At 42.7% G+C, this 21,155-nt stretch overlaps 1 protein-coding gene across 2 annotated transcripts; it reads left to right on the top strand.

Moving 5' to 3' along the window:
- Positions 1 to 15,238: 15,238 nt before the first annotated feature.
- casp17 (caspase 17, apoptosis-related cysteine peptidase) lies at positions 15,239 to 18,565 on the top strand. 2 transcript variants are annotated; one of them, XM_080018502.1, is made up of 4 exons: positions 15,239 to 15,525; positions 16,560 to 16,723; positions 16,990 to 17,119; positions 17,293 to 18,565. In XM_080018502.1, the coding sequence occupies exons 1-4, from the start codon at positions 15,321 to 15,323 to the stop codon at positions 17,604 to 17,606; spliced, it is 813 nt and encodes a 270-aa protein (XP_079874628.1). In that variant the 5' UTR covers positions 15,239 to 15,320; the 3' UTR covers positions 17,607 to 18,565. The 2 variants fall into 2 exon arrangements, with proteins under 2 accessions (XP_079874628.1, XP_079874629.1); XM_080018503.1 differs by lacking the exon at positions 15,239 to 15,525 and adding an exon at positions 15,567 to 16,388.
- The last annotated feature ends 2,590 nt before the right edge of the window (positions 18,566 to 21,155 follow it).

Here is a 21,155-nt window from a genome sequence, read left to right as displayed (position 1 = left end):
ACACACACACACACACACACACACACACACACACACACACACACACGTCAGTCATAGACTGTAGTGAACAGCAAGGTGTTTGACCTGCTTTTAAAAGTATTCAGTGTGGAGGCCTCTCTCAGGTCCTCAGGCACCCTGCCTGTTCCATTTAATTGGGGCATAGATACAGAAGGCAGCCTCCCCTGCTTTAGAGTTGGCACGAGGGATAGTTAAAAGACCACTGCCTGTGGACCTTAGAGTTCTTGCTGTTTCGTGTATAATTAGCATTTCTAGCTACCATTTATGGCTTTATATACAAGAAGCAGAATCTTAAAAATCAATCCCAGTTTTAACAGGCAGCCAATGTAGAGATCTAAGAACAGGTGTGACGTGTTCGAACTTTTTTGTCGCAGTGAGAACGTGTGCAAACGCATTTCGGATTAACTGTAGCCGCTGCACAGCTGATTTCAGGAGGCCGGTGAATAGGCCATCACCGTAATCCAATCTACTCGTTATGAATGCATGGATTAATTTTTCAGAGTCTGCTTTTGACAAGAAGCCTCTTCATTTTGAAATGTTTTTTAGATGGTAGAAGGCTGATTTTGTGATGTGATTTATATGGTTCTTAAAATGTAGATCTCCGTCTATGATCTCATCCAGATTTTTGGCTCCATTCTTGCTCTCCAGAGACACAGGACTGAGATGAGCTGCAATTTTCTGTCTCTGAGCCGTTGCACCAAAGATGAGTATTTCTGTTTAATCTTTGTAAAAGAGATCTTTGTTGTAAAAAGTTCTGTGACATCCATGCATTAATATCATTAATACAGTGAGTGAACCCCTGCATTTGTTTCTATGTAATTGTCTTTCATATTTTCACTTTATGTTTGTCATATGTATTTGTGTCATTTAAATCTGATCTGTATGTGCCGCTATTGTTTTACCTGAATGTTTGTATATTATCCTTTTTGTTAATAATAAAAACATGTATATTTGTTCGAAATTTGATTTTGTTTGTTAGCATTTTTTTTAACGTCTACATTAATTTAAAAAGGCTGTTTGGAAACCTCCCTTTCCTACACACCTTTGATATTGGGCGGTGATCTAAACTGTGTCCTTGATCTCACTTTAAACCGCTCGAATTTATGAACAATAAAGGTTTTGTTGATCTCTGTAGATTCTATAACTCACAGGGTCGGGAATTCTTTTTTTTTTTTTTTCACATGTACACAAGTCATATTCCCGCATTGACTTTTTTTTTGTAGACGGCTCCCTTGTCCCTCAAGTGACCCCTTCCGAATATCACCCCATTGTCATCTGGATCATGCTCCCCTAAGTGTAAATATAAAAATTTTGGACCGGCCCCGCTTTTCATCGCCCTGGAGGTTTAATGCCCTGTTGCTGTCCGATGATGCATTCAACGTTCTCATCTCATCCTCAATTAATGATTTTTATGGCTATCAATACAAACTACTCGGTTTCCTCTTCATTGCTTTGGGAATCCCTCAAAGCATATCTGGGCGGTCAAACCATTTCCTACTCAGCGTGTTCCAATTAAAGCCGTGAAGCCAAGTTGCAAGAGTTAAATATTAAAATCAGGGACACGGCCTGACAAAATGCAATCAATCCAACCCCCGACTCGCTGAAGCAACGACTTGAGTTGCAGGCAGAGTGTGACGGCATCACAACAACAGATGCTGAACGCCTCCTACTACACTCTCGTCGTGGATATTATGAATATGGAGATAAGCCGAGCAGACTATCCGTCCATCAGCTAAAACGACAGGCTACTTCCCGATTGATTCTTACAAATCAAGGATTCCACTGACAGGCTTATTTCAGACCCAACAACCATTAATGCAACTTTTTAAACGTTCTATTCCTCTCGTTATCAATTTGAATCATCATCGGACGCAGCAGAAATGACTCCCTGTCTTTCAAAATCTCGAAAGCCCCATACCGTTGACCCCGTCACCGCTCATGGGCTGGTTACACCTCGAGATTTGGAAGAAATGACACTCTCTATTAAAAGCCATGGAAAGCAATAAAAAAAAAAAAAAGACCTGTCCCAGAAGGGGCACCCTGTTGAGTATTTTGAAGAAATGTCTAAACAAACTAGCCCCTCTCCTTGTCTCTGTCTACGAGTCTCTAGGATGTGGTTCACTGCCTCCGACTTGAACTCAAGCTTCTATAACCCTTCTCCTGAAGAAGGACAAGGAGGTCGCATCCTGCGCCTCTTACAGGCCTCTGTCTTGGCTTAATGTAGAAGCTTACATTTTTTTCTATAGCTTCAGCAACCCGCCTTGAACGAATTCTTCCAGTTGTTATTACAAGAGGAGCAAAACGGTTTCACCAAAGGGTGTCAGCTGTTTTTTTTAACCTCTGCACGCTTTTAAAGGTGATTTTCTTCCCCTGAAGTGGTTATTTCGCCTGATGCAGAGAAAGCATTCGATCGGGTCGAATGGAATTATCTTTTTGCAGTACTTGACAAGTTTGGATTTGGGGACGGATTTGGGGCCAGCGTTCACACCAACGACATCCATTCTAGTTATTTTACGTTGTCACGTGGTAGTAGGCGGGGCTGTCATTGAACCTCCGTCAGTTGCACTACCATCTCTTTCTCTTTTCCGTGGAATCTCCAGTGCTGGTATCGAATTGAAATCATCACTGTATGCAGATGACTTCCTTTATGCAGATGTAGGGGATCCACTAACTAGCATTTTCGTCAGTCCTGTCCACGCTGAAGAGATTTGTCTCTCTCTCAGGCCACAAAGTGAATCTTCTCCAAAGTGGATGCTCTCCCGTAAATTAGCCTGCTCTGTTACTCAAACAATCCGATGCTCCTTTCAAACTCAGCCCTTCAGGGTTTAAATATCTAGGGATCAATGTGACCCGCACTCCGCCCCTTCTCTGTTCTGCTAATGTCTCTCCTTCAGTCACTCGAGTCAAGGCGGACTTGCAGAGATAGAATTCTTTGCCTCTCTCATTGGAGAAGTAGTAGGTTGATTTTAATGCAGTAAAAAAAATAATGTCTTGCCTAGATTTCTCTTTTTATTTCAATGTATCCCTTTTTTTTTTGCCCAAACCCTTTTTCAAATCTGTTGACCCAAATTGTTACCACTTTTTTTTTATGGAGTGGGAAGGCTCCCAGGGTCAGGAAATCACTATTGCAAGAATTTAAATTCAGCGGCGAACTTGCTTTACCCTATTTTTTTGTTCTACGATTGGTCGGCACATATTCACAAATTGTCCCATTGGCTTCATTTGCCGGGATCGTCATGGTGTAGGTTGGAGGCTCAATCATGTTCCTCATCTTCCCCGATACGCCCTACTAACCTGCTCCCTACCAACCAATCCTTCCAATTTCACAAACATCCCGGTGGCGCTGTCTACCCTTAGGATTTGGTTTCAATTCAGATGTCACTTTAAATTCATGTCAGCCTCCACCCTGATGCCTTCAATGAAGAATCATTTGTTTCCCCCATCACTCACTGACGCCTCTTACATGCTGTGGCAGAGCAGAGGCATTAAGACTTTTAGAGATCTCCACAAAGACTGCACTTCCCCTAGCTTCTCAAATCTGTCCTCTAATTGTAATTTGCCTGCATCTCACCTGTCTCGTTACGTTCAAGTGCCTACTTCCCTCTTTCCAGGCTATCCTTCCCTCCCCTCTAACCAACCATGGGATGACCTTCTGACTCCATCAAAAATCACTCATGTCCAAGATATATGAACAACTCATTATGAGAGTCATTCCGTTGCCAAAACAAGATCTGCTTGGGAACGGGAGCTGGGGGAAGACATCACAGATCGGTGGTGGGATGAAGCAGAAACAGAAAAACGCTCAAGTACGCCTTGAGGCTAGAGCGTATACAATTCAAGGTATTACACAGAGTTCATTTTTCAAAATCCCGACTATCTGAAATCTATCAAAGTGTTGCAGACCAATGTGACAGATCTCACGCCCCCTCTTGTAACCTGAGTCATATTCTTTTGTCCCGATCGACGCAAATTTTGGAGTGACTATTTTACAATCTTAACAAAAGTTCTGGGAATTGATATAAATATATCCTTCTCTGTAGTGATATTTGGGCTCCCAGTTGGTTCCCCCCAGATCACTTCTTCACAATTCTATATATTTGCCTTTACCTCCCTTGGAGCAAGACTCTGCATTTTACTTTTATGAAAGTCTCCTAAAGCTCCGTCTCTATCTCATTGGCTTAGAGATGTTATGCCAAGATAAGAATCTCAGTGAAAGGCAACACTGCTAAATTATTTCATAAATGGAATTATTTCATAGATTACTTTAACTCCTTACAAACCTTGCCCCCTGACTAATCCCCCTTCCCATCTATTTCCCACCCTTCTATTCTTTGGTATTTATTCATCCATTTATTTGTATTATTGTCAATGTTACCAATTCTTCACTCTACTTTTTTTATTTTGTTTTATTATTATTATTATTATTATTATTATTATTATTATTATTATTTTCTCTCTGACACTTTCTTTTACCTGTAATTAGCTATTTGTATGTTTTAAATATTGCATATACTTAATTCAAGTACATCCTGTATTAGTGACGTGACCTTCTACACAGAGAAAATGTTCCACTGATTTTGTTGTTGGGGCCCTCTTTGAAGGCCCAGGGGATATTCTTGTGATCACAAAAAGAAAACAAAGGGAGGGAAATATTGATAATTGTACTTGCTTCTTTTGGACTTGTTTCTTTGTATCCCTAATAAAAAACAGTAAAAAGGAAAAAAAAAAGAAATTGTTCAAAACAAATAATCTTCACACACGTTTTTAGTCTTTGTCTTGAAACCATCTCCATTATAACAGGGGGAACGCATCCTAACGGCTGAGGATGTTACTGGCAGATACTGTGTTCCATAAGAAAGGAAGCTCACACAGTATTACCCAGGAGACTTATCACATTAAATAAATCATGCATACTTACGTTTTAGAATATACAATACAGCGCACTTTAGTTGAAATCATCATGGTAGCATCTTGCCTTACTGTTTACATGTGTTTTACACAACTTGTAGATGGTGACAATGTCATTTGTTTTAAGTCACTACAAATTTCAGTTAATACAAAACTAAATGGCAAAATGTGCAATATTTAACACATTAACAACAACATTCAGAAAAATACCCGGTAAAATGTGGGAATTAATTAAATTACAGATAAAATGTGGAAAATCGAAATAATTCAAAATATAAAACATTCAAAATCAAGGAAAACCATAAACAACAATACTATCCTAGCGGGCCTCTGTCACAAACAGGAGGAAGAATGGGGAGAACTTGTTTCCCCTGTTATAATGGAGGTGGTTTCAAGACAAAGGTAAAACCTAAAAACATGTGTGACGAATTTTTTGTTTTAAACCATTTCTTTTGACCTTTTCACAGTACATTGTGGTGAAAGTGACTTGTTGGGACAGAAAACCATGAGATAATAGGTAGTTTACCCTAAACAGTTGAAGTAAAGTGGACAACAGAGCTCTCTTGTGGCCAAATCACAACTTATGGAAAAGGAAAAAAGAGAAAAATGATTAATACGTCCAGATTTATGTATTTGTATTCCTTTGTGTATATTCATTATTGAAATTTGGACACACTCCCTCTTTTGAATATTATTTTTACATTCGTCAAGCAGATGAATGTTTACTGCGCATATCTGTATATACAAATAGCCTATCCCTTAGACATAACTCTATTCCCTCCTATTTTGTACCAGCTATGTATGGGGACATAGCGATATTAGGCTGACGTTACAGCGAAAGCAGATTAACTGCAGAGATCGTTCAATGCAAATGTTGTGTATTTTTCAACACATTCAAGCAAGGGCTCGCAGACCTGTACATCCATCAATTAAAAAAAGTGCAACGGATTAGCAGACAGGGAGCTTGAATTTGTAACATTACATTTAGTCTGCCATGTAGGGTAATAGGTGATTTCCTTGATAAAATAGTACAACAGGAGCCTCAGTTTTTCAACCTGATGTAACATAACAGTTGTGGTCAACAAGGCAGCATGAGCCTAATGCCGTCCTGAACAAACACGATTTAAACAAGTTTTAATCCAGCACTACAAGAATGCCCTACAGCTTATTCCCTCAGATTGTCACTTTTAAACACGTTGCTGTCACAGAAAATACACACGCAAGCTTCAATCCGTAGCACTTTGCACTGATTTTTATTTGTAACTTATTTTAACTTTCGATCATGTTGACTTTTAATATCTCTTGTCTTTTGGCGTCTCTGCATCCTGGTCCCGTGAGACTCCGGAGATGGTCGGAATGACAGTCAAACTAAAATATGCTTGAACTTGAAAGAAAACTAAGCTTTGCTGATGTGAAGCTCAGTCAATGTGGACATCCCTCTGCACTTGCTCCTAGATTTAACAGATGGAATTGTGGATTCCAAGCATCTACACGAACCCTGAGCCAGTTCGACAGCCTCATGCCAGCACCAGCAACTCCTGTTGGAAATGAACGGCAAACTTGCTTTGAAGAACTGCAGATACAATGTGGTTTGATGCCTCCTCTACAATGGGAATCTGAGGTAGAGAACTACTCCCACCCTGCAGAACATGGTTGATCCTTAATATGGTCTATTTGTAAAGTAGGACTCTGAAGTACAGTACATGCAAAAAACCCTTTTCATGACTTCAGATAAAATGTAAAACAGAGAGAAGAGTCTGCAGTTTGGGAATGTGGCTGTTATTATATTTGGTTATTTTATTTTCACTGAAAACAATGTTTAAGCTGTGCGGCTTAAAGTACATAAAATGTGTTTATAAGTATGCAGCCAGTCTTCATAAAATCTGACAAACTAAAGAATATGGTGTAGTCATCGGTGTTGTTTTCTACCGTGTCATAAATGAGACTTCCACAATACTTTGTTATTTAATTCATGGTGTGTTATCTTTCAAACCAGACTACACAACAAAAAAATATATATGGATATGTGCAAAACCGGACCAAAAGTTTGGCCACCGCTATTAACGCAGTACAACTGCAAACCAAAAGCATTTTATTTTAACAGTAACTTCTACCACACAGGTAATTCAATGACAATCTAGTAATCTACTTCTTGTCTACCTTTACAGGTTCGATTCAAGGGACCCACAGTTGAGGGCTGGTTGAGTGCATCCAACGCTGGGGAGAATTCTTAATCCCAAAGTTCATATTTGCTTTAAAAGGTGTTGTCGTGCTCCAAGAGAGGCAGCTTTAGAGTGTCCGCATATGTATTTGCTATAGGGAGCTTAGAACCAGTAAGGAATTGAAGGCGTGTGTCACGACCAGGGCTAGGAGGGACCCAAACGCATGACACAGAGAGACGGGAGGCAGACGAAGGATGTTTATTAGCCCACACGGTGGAGCTGGCCGGGGGGGACCCGGTCAGGTAGGGATGGAGCAGGGCTGGGCAGGGATGATGATGACTGGGAGGAGGGGTCCAGGATTGGGGTGGAGAGAGGGGGAACCGGGCTGGATGGAGAGGGACAGACAGACTGGGTCGACGAGCGGAGACAAGCAGGTAAACCGGGCTGGCTGGAGACGGACGGACAGACTGGGTCGACGAGAGGAGACAAGCAGGTAAAGGGGAGACGAAACAAAGAGACATAAGCTAGGGACTTGAAACAAGCGCTAGGAGCTTGGAGCTAGGTGCTAGGAACTTGGAACTAGGAATAGAGCCAGTAGCTGTACAACTCGGGCAAGCTAGTTGACGGTCTGGCAATGAGTGACTGGGGAGCTGTCGAATAAATACTGTGTGAGTGATGTAGGTGATTGATCCCAAGTGTGTGAGATTGACTCAAGGGGGGAGCTGCAGATGGGGCAAGAGCGGCCTCTAGTGGCGCTGGGAGGCCGTGGGCCTAACAGCGTGGCTGAGGTTCCATGCCAGCAGGAGGGATGCAAGCCACACCTGTGGCAAACATGAAGACCTCCTCCAGGGTTACTGTCATTTTTTTTTAATTAGAAAGCACTGGACTTGATTGACTCCAAATGGTATCCACAACAGCACTGGGACTTCTCATTATAATTTGTGTAGATACAATTTTACAATTAAGAGGAAATTTACCAACCTTTGCAATCAAGGAGGAAGTCCGCCCCAAAAGCTTCTTGTTTCGTCCTCCTGGACCCTCTTGTTGCTTCCATCTAGACCAAGCTCTGGTCAGAACAGATTTTGGATGTCCGTAGCAGATAACTTATCTAAATTGCAGGGAACAGGGGTCAGGATCATAGGATACGGCTGCAGCGCTGTTAAAAACTGCAAGCTGGCAAGTCCCTCCTTGCCTTGGATCTGAAATACAATAACAGATTGCCTGCAAAGTTAAATGTGCACTATGTAGCAGCTGCTAAGCAAGGGAATGCGACAGTGACACCATGTTTTACACTGAACAATTACAATTTTTCTACCAACAATAAAAAGAAAAAATACCTTTCGATTGCACTGTGGTTCCTCTCAATTATATACCACCTGAGGTGCTCCTTCACAATCGAGTGCTTTTCCTCCTCTAACTTAACATGTTTGAAGCACCCTGCGGTCTGCAACATGGTGCTGTTCTGTACAATTAGGTCTTACAGGGTCTCTAATGAGGATGCATTCTGGATCTAAAAAGTATAAGATGACCATGACTAATTTCAAATATAAATAACAGTAATATCAGAAAGCTACCTTGAAAGAAAGTTTTAAGTGGACAGAATTGCTCCATTTAATAACCAATTAGCTTTGCTTAATCTTCACACCTTTCCATCAAGGACCCTCATACCAATTGTGGCACTTTCCCTCTTTTCTTCATAGCACTGTTACAGCATTGTGACATCATAACTGTACCATACACAATCAGACAGCCATACAAACGCCGCACCACCTGTTGTTAAACCACACAGAAGAAGAAGAAGAAGAAAATCATCATCATCATCATCATCATGGATGCAAACTGCCATTAAACCTCACAGAAGAACACCATGCCAGTTGGACTAACACCACATCTCCTTCCATGGGCCTCGTAATCGCCCTTGAGGAAGCAGAAGCGGTAAGTTGATTTGCGTATGCACACAGTGTAAGAGTTATGACAACTTATTGACAGGTCACTGCATTTGCATCAGGAGAGTGATGGCTCGCTGCACAGCTACGTACGCGTGGCGTGGCGAGGGCAAAAGAGTTGCAGTTCAGATTTGATTTGACAGAACCTACAATATAAGCCATGTTAATGTCTGTCATATGATGAGCATCCTGACAAACACTGGTAAATGGCATGCCATCTCTGACCTGCACTTGAGTCATGTAAGCAGGTACAACATGTCAAATGTTACACTCACTACTGTATCCGCCAAATTCAATTCTGCAGCACTTCCGCCTGTAACGATCACCTCTGAATATGTGGAGTCCGAGTTGAATTGCCGAGCTGTGAAATATGAGATCAGACATGAGAAGATTTTGAATAAATCCGAACAGTGGACCAATTTACTTGAGATACAAATTAATTTTAGAGAGCTCATCTTGTTTGGTTATTCATTTAAGAATCGCTTCCAATGGGGAAGGAAATCTTCCGCCGTACAAATGTACACTGTGATGCATTGGTATGCATCTGATCCTTGTCTCACTACAATAGGTGGTACCATTCCTCTGACAGGTTTCAGCATTCCATCCACCATCCACATAATACCCACTGAAATCTACAGAGCAGAGAGGAAGGCTACCGTGAGGAGGTTCATTGGCACACTACAAATACATGAGAGTATGGAGTACCAGCAAAAGGATTAGCCTAAATCAGCAAGGAAAAGTGACCTTCACGTGTTTTTTTTGTGAGGTTATTTTTTCCTTCTGAAACAGGTTTGTTTCTCCTTCACTTTTAAACCCCGGAAATTCCTTAATGGAGCCGGTGTACTTTTTTCCTGTGGTTCCTGCTTCAAACGGAGCCCAATCAAATGTTACTAAGACAGTGCGTAGATCACAGCCAATCCTGTTTTTCCACTCCCCCAGTGTTATGAGCTATACTCAAACAGTATAGAATGCGGATACCTAAGCCTAAATAAGTCATCCTTGAAACGTTACCCTCACTTGCGCCGGGCTTATCGGCGTCCTACAAGAATTGGATGTTCTTGCCACATGAACTGCAGAACGCCGTTTCAGAATGAAGGTTGAATCCACAAAAATGACAACACATTGTCATCTGTAATAAAACAAACAAAGTACCATTAGACTAGCGCCCAGAATGTAGGAGTGGGAGGACCTTTCGAGGGAGGCGTCCAGTCACGGGACCGCCAAACATGAAGGTCTAGCACGTATAACACTACGTGGGCCTCTATTGACTGAACATGACCCAAAGGGAGCAATGATAAGATGAATGTATGTACTGTTGATCAATGTGATCTGCATCCTGTACCACATCACCATGGCCAAGTAGAGAACCTTGAACAATGTTAACCTTTCTAGTGAAGTGGGTGAGCAGTTTGGTGACTTGTGTATAGGAAATCACAGTAAATGCAGCTGTGTGGTTAACGCACAAAGTCAGCTTAAATCCACCCTACCTACTGAAACCAATCGTGGCCATCAACCATAACCTCTTTTGCACTGGACACTGCTTAAATCGTGTTTGTTCAGGGTGGCATGAGGCTCATGCTGCCTTGTTGACTACAACTGTAACATAACATCAGAGTGAAAAATTGAGGCTTCTATTCTACTATTTAATTCTATAAAATTGGACTATCTACCATTTCATTTGAAAACTGGTGTTCCATACATGGTAGACTAAATGTAATGTTACAAATTCAAGCTCCCCGTCTGCTAATCTATTGCACTTGTCTGCGAGCCCTTGTTTGAAGGTGTTGAAAAACACACATTTGCATAGAACGATCTACTTTCGCTGTAACGTCAGCCAAATATCGCATTGTATCCAGATGTGGGCAAGAACTTACCTCTTCCACATGTGTAGTCCGTCGGCAATAATAGTCCACTCGTTTCATTATCACTATCCTGGTATATGTCTCTTCAGTAATGTGGTTTTGCGTTTGTGTTTTCTGTAAATGCTGTTGTGTCTTATGTTAAAGCTGTTGTGTTCAGTGTTAATATTGTTGTGCTTTTCCTATTTTCAAAGCCTTTGCGTTGAGCTCTCTGGGCCACCGTAGGAAACGGAGCGGCACAGTAGAGCGCAAACCACGTAAGGCCGCAAACGGTGCGCATGGCGGGCGCGCCGAGGACACGTTCCTCAAAATCATGCGTACCTTGCCCGTCGGGCCCACCGGCTACCTCGATGCTCATTCACACTTAAAAAAAAAAAAGCGCCTGATAAAAAGGGCACCAGGGGGCAAAGGGGCAGGTGCTCGGGCATCCTCAGGCCTGGTCAGCCAGCCAGATGAATAAATATTGAATGTGAGATTTTTTTTGTCGTAGTAAATTATCTTGTTGATTATCACTTTAAAGTGGAAAGACCTGTACGATACGATACAACTTTATTGGTCAGTAGGGCACTGAAATTCATTTTGCGTCCCTGGGAAAGGCCCCTCAAAACATTTAGGATGTACAGATAAACAATAACTGGAGTGACAGGAAAGGACACAAGTACAAATGGCACCCGGCATGACAGCACAATGATACGCAAGCAACACAGATGACAGATTAGACAAGCACAGGTGTTGACAGGATAAACACAAGTACAGACACATGACATGGCACAGCACACAGATACACAAAAAAACAGCACAAATGACAGGTAAGGCAATTTACAAAGACATAAGAAGACTAATACCCATGAAATCATAAAAGGCTCTGGAATCATTTTTGTTTGTTTAGTAGTAGAATGGACTGATGTACAGAGGAGTTTTTAAGCCTATTTCGATTGAAGGAATGGACTCTGAAGCGCCTATTTGAAGGCAGGGGCTGATATTCAAGATTTTTTATTTGTCACATACATATACATACTTTCATACATATATGCAGTGAAATGTAATGCAACGCAACCGGTGATAGCACACAATATGTCCTAGGAAAAAAAGATATAAAAGTAAAGAATTCCTTTCTAATAGACCGACTGACTCCTAAAACGTAATACAGTAAGTTGAATACTTATAGAATAAGATAAAAATATATAGAATAAAATACAATAAAAATAAAATAAAATAAAATGGAATAGATAGAGGGAATATGCCTATGTATATACAGATATGTGCAATTAAAGTGGCATGTGAATTAAAGTGGCATGTGAATGTGAATAGAGTGAGGTAGTGTTTGGGATAATACAGCACAGTATACGACAGTACGGCGCAGCAATACGGCATCACGAACAACCCTGAACAGTGACACAGTATGCGGTACAGTATGCTACATACAGTACAGTAGGTAGTGGAGCCTATGTGTTAGGACCCCTGGTGAGGTCAGCATTGACATTGACTGATATTCATTGTGCAAAACATGTGTGGAGTCAGAGGAAATCTTTATGGCCAGCCTAACCAAGCGGTTGCTATGGGCCTCTTGAAAGGCTTGAGCTACAGGAAGCCCAATGATTTTGGAGCAAAGTTTTAACTGATTTTGAAGTTTACTTTTATTTTTCACTGCGAGGTTGCTCCACCAGGCAGCGCTACAGTAGAGCATGATGCTCTGAATTACAGAAGTAAAAAATAAATACATCATTTGGCTGCTGGCCCCAAACGATTTTAATCTCCGGAGAAAATAAATGCGCTGCTGTATCCTTTTACCAAGAAAATCCATGTGAGGGGTCCATGAGAGGTTCTCATCTATCATGACACCTAAGTATTTATATGCAGAGACTTGATTAATTTCAACATTGTGGATCATCACTTTGGGGGGTGGGCAGGTTGCGGGCTTGCCAAAAATGATTTCCTCTGTCTTTACTGAGTAAATAATAAGGGCGTTCTTGTCACACCATTCCACAAACCAATCAACATTTCTCTGATACAGAGTGGGATCATCAGTACTTTTCAACATAGTATACAGTAAGAAATCACTCACTGAACAAAAAGTATAATGAGTACTTACTCATGATATTTACTAATAATATTAAGCACTGAGAAAGAAAGTCCTTACTCGTGGCATGATGATAATGATCATTATTATTATTATACTTTTAAAGTTAATTGAATTCAGCGCATTTTCTCATAAACACTACCGTACTTTGAGAATTGTATTTACTGTGAAATATGTAGGGGTGAGAGAATTCCACTCATTCCATTCCATTTATCTGCTGCGCTGTCAGATCGAAACAAGCATGTACTGTTGCTTGTTTCCATTCCAATCTGGCAGCACACCTCTCTCCACATGTATTTCTGTACAGTACAGTACAGTACATGTACAGTAAAGACAGCATAGATACACATCAAATTTATTGGAATCATCGTTTAATGACATGTTAATAATTCACTTGGGGTTATTGTTTATTATGAGGTGTTTTAAAATGGGAATTACTCCAGGGTAGTTCGCTTTTGGTTTCAGATTCCAACTGATCAACCATATTTTATTTGATTTCCCCGAAATGGAGAATGATGAGATATGTCATTCCCACAGGCAAGAAGCGATCTGACGGAAATGATGTTTATTTATCACTCAGTAATGCTGTCAATGTATTTAAATGTCATATTTACGAGGTGATATTTTTCCAAATGCGCGACACGTCATAAACCCAAAGAGCGGACAATCCACTTCCTTTCCTGGCAGCGACTCCGTCGGATTCTAGTAAATCGTGTGTGTGTGTGCGTGCGTGCGTGTGTGTGTGTGTGTGTGTGTATACAGCAGAGACGGTTGGCATAAAGAGTTTGAATTAATTAGATAAAATTGAGATAGATTGATGGATAGATAGACAGACAGGTAGATAGATAGATAGATAGATAGACAGACGGTAGGCATAAAGAGTTTGAATTAATTAAATAAAATTGAGATAGATCGACAGACAGACAGACAGACAGATAGATACGGAGAGACGGTAGGCATAAAGAGTTTGAATTAATTAAATAAAATTGAGAGAGATAGACAGACAGACAGACAGACAGACAGACAGACAGACAGACAGATAGATAGATAGACAGACAGTAAGCATAAAGAGTTTGAATTAATTAGATAAAATTTAGATAGATCGACAGACAGACAGACAGACAGGTAGATAGATAGATAGATAGACAGATAGATAGATACGGAGAGACGGTAGGCATAAAGAGTTTGAATTAATTAAATAAAATTGAGACAGACAGACAGACAGACAGACAGACAGGTAGATAGATAGATAGACAGACGGTAGGCATAAAGAGTTTGAATTAATTAAATAAAATTGAGATAGATAGACAGACAGACAGACAGACAGACAGATAGACAGGTAGATAGATAGACAGATAGACAGATACGGAGAGACAGTAGGCATAAAGAGTTTGAATTAATTAAATAAACTTGAGATAGATAGACAGACAGACAGACAGGTAGACAGACAGACAGACAGACAGACAGACAGACAGACAGGTAGACAGGTAGACAGGTAGATAGATAGATAGATAGACAGGTAGATAGATAGATAGACAGATAGATATAGACGGTAGGCATAAAGAGTTTGAATCGATTAAATAAAATTGAGATAGATAGACAGACAGACAGACAGACAGACAGACAGATAGACAGGTAGACAGATACGGAGAGACAGTAGGCATAAAGAGTTTGAATTAATTAAATAAACTTGAGATAGATAGACAGACAGACAGGTAGACAGACAGACAGACAGACAGACAGACAGGTAGACAGGTAGATAGATAGATAGATAGACAGGTAGATAGATAGATAGACAGATAGATATAGACGGTAGGCATAAAGAGTTTGAATCGATTAAATAAAATTGAGATAGATCGACAGACAGACAGACAACAAAAAAAAAAAAAAAAAGGCAAACCGACTTAGAGGCGTTTATTGCGATTTGGATTTCGTTTCATTCCCTCCCGTGGCGCCGGGTGAATGACCCGGAGCCCGGAGCTCGGAGCCCGGAGCCCGGAGCGCGGAGCCCGGAGCCCGGAGCCCGGAGCGCGGAGCACCGCGGGGGGGAGGGAGCCCGGAGCCCGGAGCCCGGAGCCCGGAGCCCCGCGGGGGGGAGGGAGCAGCGCCGCGCCCCCGCGCGTCAGCGCGACTCCCGGGGCCGTCGTCGGCGTCCTGAAGAGCGGAAGCTGCCCAAACATGGTCGTGCGTGTCTGCCTCCCACGTCGATCCCACTACTTTGCACGGGCACCGTGCAAAGTAGTGGGATCGACGTGGGAGGCAGACACGCACACGGGCTGGTGGACTCCACGACCTCCCTGTACTGCACATTAAAACCATCAGCTCTTTGAACTATCGTCCGCTACCAATGGCACAGCCGAGGAGCGACGCCGAGCGCAACAGGGCGGTGCTGGTGTCGGTGTCCCGGTTCCACTACGGGGTCGACCTGGGAGCGAGGCCCGGGGCGAAGAGAGACACGCGGCGACTCCATCGCGTCCTCAGCAAGCTGGGCTTCAGGGTGGACATCCACCACGACCTGGGCGCCGACGACCTCTACTCCTTGTTCCGGAAAGGTGACAACACGCACCTGAAGCGCGAGCAAGCAATTCGGGACCAATTATTCAAGAGGCGTTATTCATGTTTTTTTTTTTATGAAATGCATTTTGCTTGTTGGCTTCGCCGTGATGGCTGCCGTTTGATTGCCTTCTATTAATGTCAAGCACCTTTAATTGCATTCCTTGGTATAAAAGTTACTACGCAAATAATTGTTATTTTAATTGTTTTTATTTGTAGCAGCGTAAGTAGAGGAACCGTCTCAAGGCAAGTGTCAAATATATGGAATGTGCAGTGTGTGAATGCTGATTCAACTAACTTTGTGAGGAGCTGCTCAGTCAATCCCAACTTTCTATATATTTGAAACATTTCGGAAGGAAGGCTGGGGCCCATATAGGTAATAGGCTAAGTGAAGGCTTAAATGTAACCTGGCCAGAGGCAGGTTTGTCTTTGTACTAGTGGACGTGGGCCTCCCATGTTGACTTGGACAACAGGGAACATGGGTGGCCTGGACTCAGACGAGTACCAAGACCAGACAGAAGGATCTGACTGGTCCTTCATTACCTTTTTTATCTAGAACGTCCTCGCCTGGAACCCGTGTATGCGCACTGACGGAGCATTCATTTGCGTTAACAAACCGAGTGGCGTTTTCAGGACCCTCCGGACGCCGGGGTTGAAAACACCGGTTTCATTGTAGAGAGAGGGGGGGGGGGTCTAGGCGGAACAAACCCAGGAGCAGATGGACAAATTGTCATGACAAGGGCTCCTCTCCTGTGTGTGCAGGGATGGGGGTTTTACCTGTTACTCGTTGATTACTCGGCAACTTGGCAACAGGTGTACAGCCACACGGATCCTGGGCCCCAATTACCTCGCCCCAAGACAGGTGTGGCTGATCACCATCCCCACACCGCAATCACACCTGTTTATTTCAGTTGTCATGAAACTTTTTTTTATTGGCCCTGGATGGATATTAGCGTGCCATGACCGGTCTTGACGGGTGACTAATAACAATAATCAGCGCTTCAGTTTCACGGGTTCTCACCCTCTTGTGCAGTGGGCCGGCTGCCGGTAAAAGACTGCTGCCTGGTCGTGTTGTCATCCCACGGGGAGGAGGGGTGCGTGTTCGGCGCCGACGGGAAACCTGTTTGGCTGTCGAGGATCTTCCGCTGTTTTGAAAACGCACACATGGAGAAAAAGTGCAAGCTGTTCTTCATACAGGTCAGCAGCACAAGTAGTCTGACATCTTCAATTTCTGACAGATGAGTAGGTAGGTAGGTTGGGAGATGGGCTGTGCAATGAGTATAGATAGAAATAAACCCAAAAAATAACCCCAACCATATGCTCATGTACAATAACCCTAATGATAAACAATAAATATGAATATAAAAATGGTCAAAAAAAAAAACCCATCATGAAGATGCGGTGAATGCAACGTAAAGCCACAGACGAGTGCACAAAGTAAAGTCTTCTCTTATTGCACTCAGGCTTGCAGGGGCAGAGGTTTGGACGACGGGGTGCAGGTAGATTCATCCGGAAGTGACGTCACTGAAGACTGCTTCTCCCAATACCTATCCGTTCCAGTGGACACAGCGGTGATATATGCCACCGCACCAGGTAAGAGGCGGTCGAAAAAAATCGTTGGGTGGTACAAGCGGACGATCGATTATTCAAATACGTGACGGGAACGTTCGAATAATCACGTATTCTGACCTATCCATAGTCGAAAGTTGTCATTTCGCCTGTATTTAATTCTTTTTTTTTTTTTTTTTTTTTTCCTTGGCGCACAGGTTATGGGGCGTTCATGCACCAGCTCGGAGCTGTCTTCCTCCAAACTCTCTGCGATCTATTGGAGGAGAAGGGAGGCCGCGACCTGGAGCTGACGCGCCTGCTGACCCGCCTGTGCCACCGCGTGGCCTACGCCTTCCAGGCGCAAGGTCGAGTTCTGGGCGGGAAAAAGCAAATGCCCTGCTTCCTGACACGGCTGACTAGGGAGGTCTTCCCCTTTGTCCAAACGGAGAAAGAGGGCAACGCCATTGGGCTCTCCGCCACGTCGCTGGTTGGCACGGAAACCAGCAGATCGCGTACTCCCTCTATCAGCTAGGCAGGGCTGTGTCGACGGGTCGGCATTGCCCACCTTCAGATAAGCCTCGCCCACCCAGAGGAATCATCTGCCCATTTGATAAACTCTGAAAGAAAATCACCGTTACATACTGGTCCACCCTCCCGGTTTTCCTGGGATTATTCTGTATTTTACCCTTCTCTCCCGCTGTCTTTCGGTTTCAATGTTTTCCCGTAAATCTCGCGTATTTTTAATCTTTTTAACCCCCCAAAAAAGCCCTGTGCGCAATGGGGAGACTTTCTCAGTCACTCTCTTACCGCCCTCTTACCTTTTTAATTCGAATTTTTGGTCACTTTCTGTTTGTTACTTTTTTTCTTCTTTTTTCTACTTCTTTATTTTCAATCCTACTGGATAATTTGGTAATTTGATATGGATTATAATATATGTGTGTATATGTATGTATGTGTACATATAGGGTATATAATCACTTGTTAATTCAGGGTATATTTGTAATGGATCCAGTACGTATGATTCTTGCAATTTTCTTTGAATCAACATTTTGTTCCATTTAAATTTTGAGTGAATGAATAGTAAGAAGAACAAATGTCTTCCAAAAACGGGCCCATAAACCTTCATCTGAGCCTTGGAATTTATTGATGCTGCTGTATATCCAATCCAATAACCACCTTTTCCCCCCCAAATAGTTCTCTCTTCCCCAGCTCTCTTGTTGTGCAGCTCGGGTCATCGGCGTCGTAATAGTACAGTTTGGCAAAGGAAAATAGATTCACGGTGTGAAAAATTGCCTCGCTATTCCGCTGAGTGACACTCGGGAAATGAAAATAAGCATCTCGTCATGCGCTCGGGTGTGTCATCTTGTCTGGGAAATAGCTCTCCGTGCTGTTTGATGTCATTTACAGTGTCAAATGTTTTCTTTAACAAACAAATGGGGTGAACTAGCTTTTGTAAAAAAATATGAAATAAAATGTGTATATATATATTTTCTTAACGGGATTGGTATTGTTTTGTTAAGAGATGTGATATCGAGGGGGAAAAACGGGTTTGGGGATTTTATTTTTAAATGTTTATTTTTTAAGTGGTTGGTTCTCGTGGGATCTGGTTTTTATCGGATCTAATTTCCCGGTTTGGGTCAGATCTTTGTGGAGACCTAGAGTCTCTGGTGTCGGCGCACCAGTTGCCAAAACCTATAGCAGCCAGTCCTTGTTGTATGGACGGCTTATACCCTGGAGATTCCTTTGAAGGTTTACAGTTATGAGCACCAGCGTCGGAGCACTTACGTAGCGACAGTCGCTTTTCTTCAAATCCAAGCCTCACGGAGTCCGGAAGACACGGAACTCTAGCCATCTTCAAGAACAAGAGATTCAAGAGGTTTATTTGTCACATACATATACATACTTTGATACATATATGCAGTGAAATGCCTTTACAACGCACCCGGAGATTACGCACAATAGTTACTTAACTCTTGTTAGGCAGCACTCAAACATTTTAAGTCGACGTGTGCGGTGAGGGCGCGGCGTGACTCACAACGCACATACAGTGGGGGGAAATAATTATTCGATCCCTCACTGATTTTGTAAGTTTGCCCACTGACAACGAAATGAACGGTCTATAATTTTAGTGGTCATTTTTGGTTGGTTTATTATAACAGTGAGAGACAGAATATCAAAAAGAAAATCCAGAAAATCACATTAAAAAAAAAAAAAGATTATTTTGCATTTCATTGAGTGAAATAAGTATTTGATCCCCTACCAACCGTAAGGAATTCTGGCTCCCACAGATTAGTGCGCTCGCTTTAAGAAAGTACTCCTAATCTCAACTCGTTACCTGTATAAAAGACACCTGTCCAAAGAATCAATCAATCAATCAGACTCCAACCTCTCCATCAACGGCAAGACCAAAGAGCTGCCTAAGGACATCAGGGACAAGATTGTAGACCTGCACAAGGCCGGAATGGGCTACAAGACCATTGGCAAGACGCTGGGTGAGAAGGAGACAAGTGTTGGCGTGATTATTCGAAAATGGAAGAAACACAAAATGACCGTCAATCTCCCTCGGTCTGGGGCTCCACGCAAGATCTCACCTCGTGGGGTATCAATGATCATGAGAAAGGTGAGGGATCAGCCCGTGCAGCGCCCGTGAGGTCCCCCTGCTCAAGAAGGGACATGTACAGGCCCATCTGAAGTTTGCCAACGAACACCTAAATTATTCAGAGAACGCTCGGGAGAAGGTGATGTGGTCAGATCCAGAGACCAAGATCGAGCTCTTTGGTATCAGTGCGACTCGCCGTGTTTGGAGGAAGAAGAATTCTGACAACGACCCCAAGAACACCATCCCCACCGTCAAGCATGGAGGTGGAAGCATTATGCTTTGGGGGTGTCTCTCTGCTGAGAGGACAGGTCGACTTCACCGCATCAAGGGAAAGATGGATGGAGCCATGTCCTCCTGGGTGACAACCTCCTTTTCTCAGCCAGGACACTAAAAATGGGTGGTGGATGGGTCTTCCAGCACGACAATGGCCCAAGACATACAGCCATGGCAACAAAGGAGTGGCTCAAGTAGAAGCACATTAAGGTCATGGAGTGGCCTGGCCAGTCTCCGGACCTTTATTCTATAGAAAATCTGTGGAGGGAGCTGAAGCTTGGCGTTGCCAAGCGACAGCCTCGAAACCTTAAAGATTTGGAGAGGATCTGCAAAGAGGAGTGGTCCAACTTTCCTCCTGAGATGTGTGCAAACCTGGTAATCAACTACAAGAAACATCTGACCTCTGTACTTGCCAACAAGGGTTTCTCTACCAAGTACCAAGCCATGTTTTGATAGGGGATCAAATACTTATTTCATTCAGTGAAATGCATAATAATTTATATATTTTATTTAATGTGATTACATTTCCCACAAAGACAATCTGACACACCCAGCACTGCAGACAGCTGAGCCGTCTTGCTGCAAGCTGCTGTGCTTGAGAGCATGTCGTTACTTCAAGCACCCAAAGAATGTTTTTAAAAGACATACGGTATGTATGTTAATAAGGTGTTTTGAAGTGTTGCCTTGAAAACACGTGCAAATCTAATATCAGTGTGCCGTACTGATGGAATGTTCTGACTATCACAGCTTGCCGTAGAGCCCAGCCTGCCCACGGGTCACCGCACCGCAGGTTGCTCACTGCGGCTCCTCAGACTGGATCCACCATCACGGCAGGCAAACAGATTTTAATGAGGGTGGAAGACACCTGGCAGTCTGTCCTTCCAGGACTGGTTTACAGAAGCAGAGCAAGTAGCTGCATATGAGCAGATACGTTACAGCAGAGCTGACGGAGGGGATACATATGTAGAAAAATGGGACGTAAAAAATTGACGTAAAAGCTGCAATTACAAACTATCACAGTTTAGATATTATGACTCATTGTGCTGTTAGGATTCTCAAGGCCCAATTAGGCGCTTTTCATTCTCTAATAAATGTTTTATTTTTTCCCCCTCTGCTGTTGTTAATTTTATTATCTGGTCTCTTAAGTCAAGGGCGCATTTCTCTCAGATCAATTTGTTTGTTTTTTTTCCCTTCGGGGTGAGTTTGAAA

This window comes from Zeus faber, assembly GCF_960531495.2.
Source record: "Zeus faber genome assembly, chromosome: 17".
Taxonomy (NCBI): Eukaryota; Metazoa; Chordata; class Actinopteri; order Zeiformes; family Zeidae; genus Zeus; species Zeus faber.
This window is presented reverse-complemented; position numbering and strand designations above follow the sequence as displayed.

What these genes read in the sequence shown, in the direction of transcription:
- casp17 (XM_080018502.1), top strand. Translation starts at nt 15,321, where the DNA reads ATGGCACAGCCGAGGAGCGACGCCGAGCGCAACAGGGCGGTGCTGGTG. An exon ending in GCAAGCTGTTCTTCATACAG is followed by an intron (nt 16,724 to 16,989) that starts GTCAGCAGCACA and finishes TATTGCACTCAG; the next exon opens with GCTTGCAGGGGCAGAGGTTT. An exon ending in GATATATGCCACCGCACCAG is followed by an intron (nt 17,120 to 17,292) that starts GTAAGAGGCGGT and finishes CTTGGCGCACAG; the next exon opens with GTTATGGGGCGTTCATGCAC.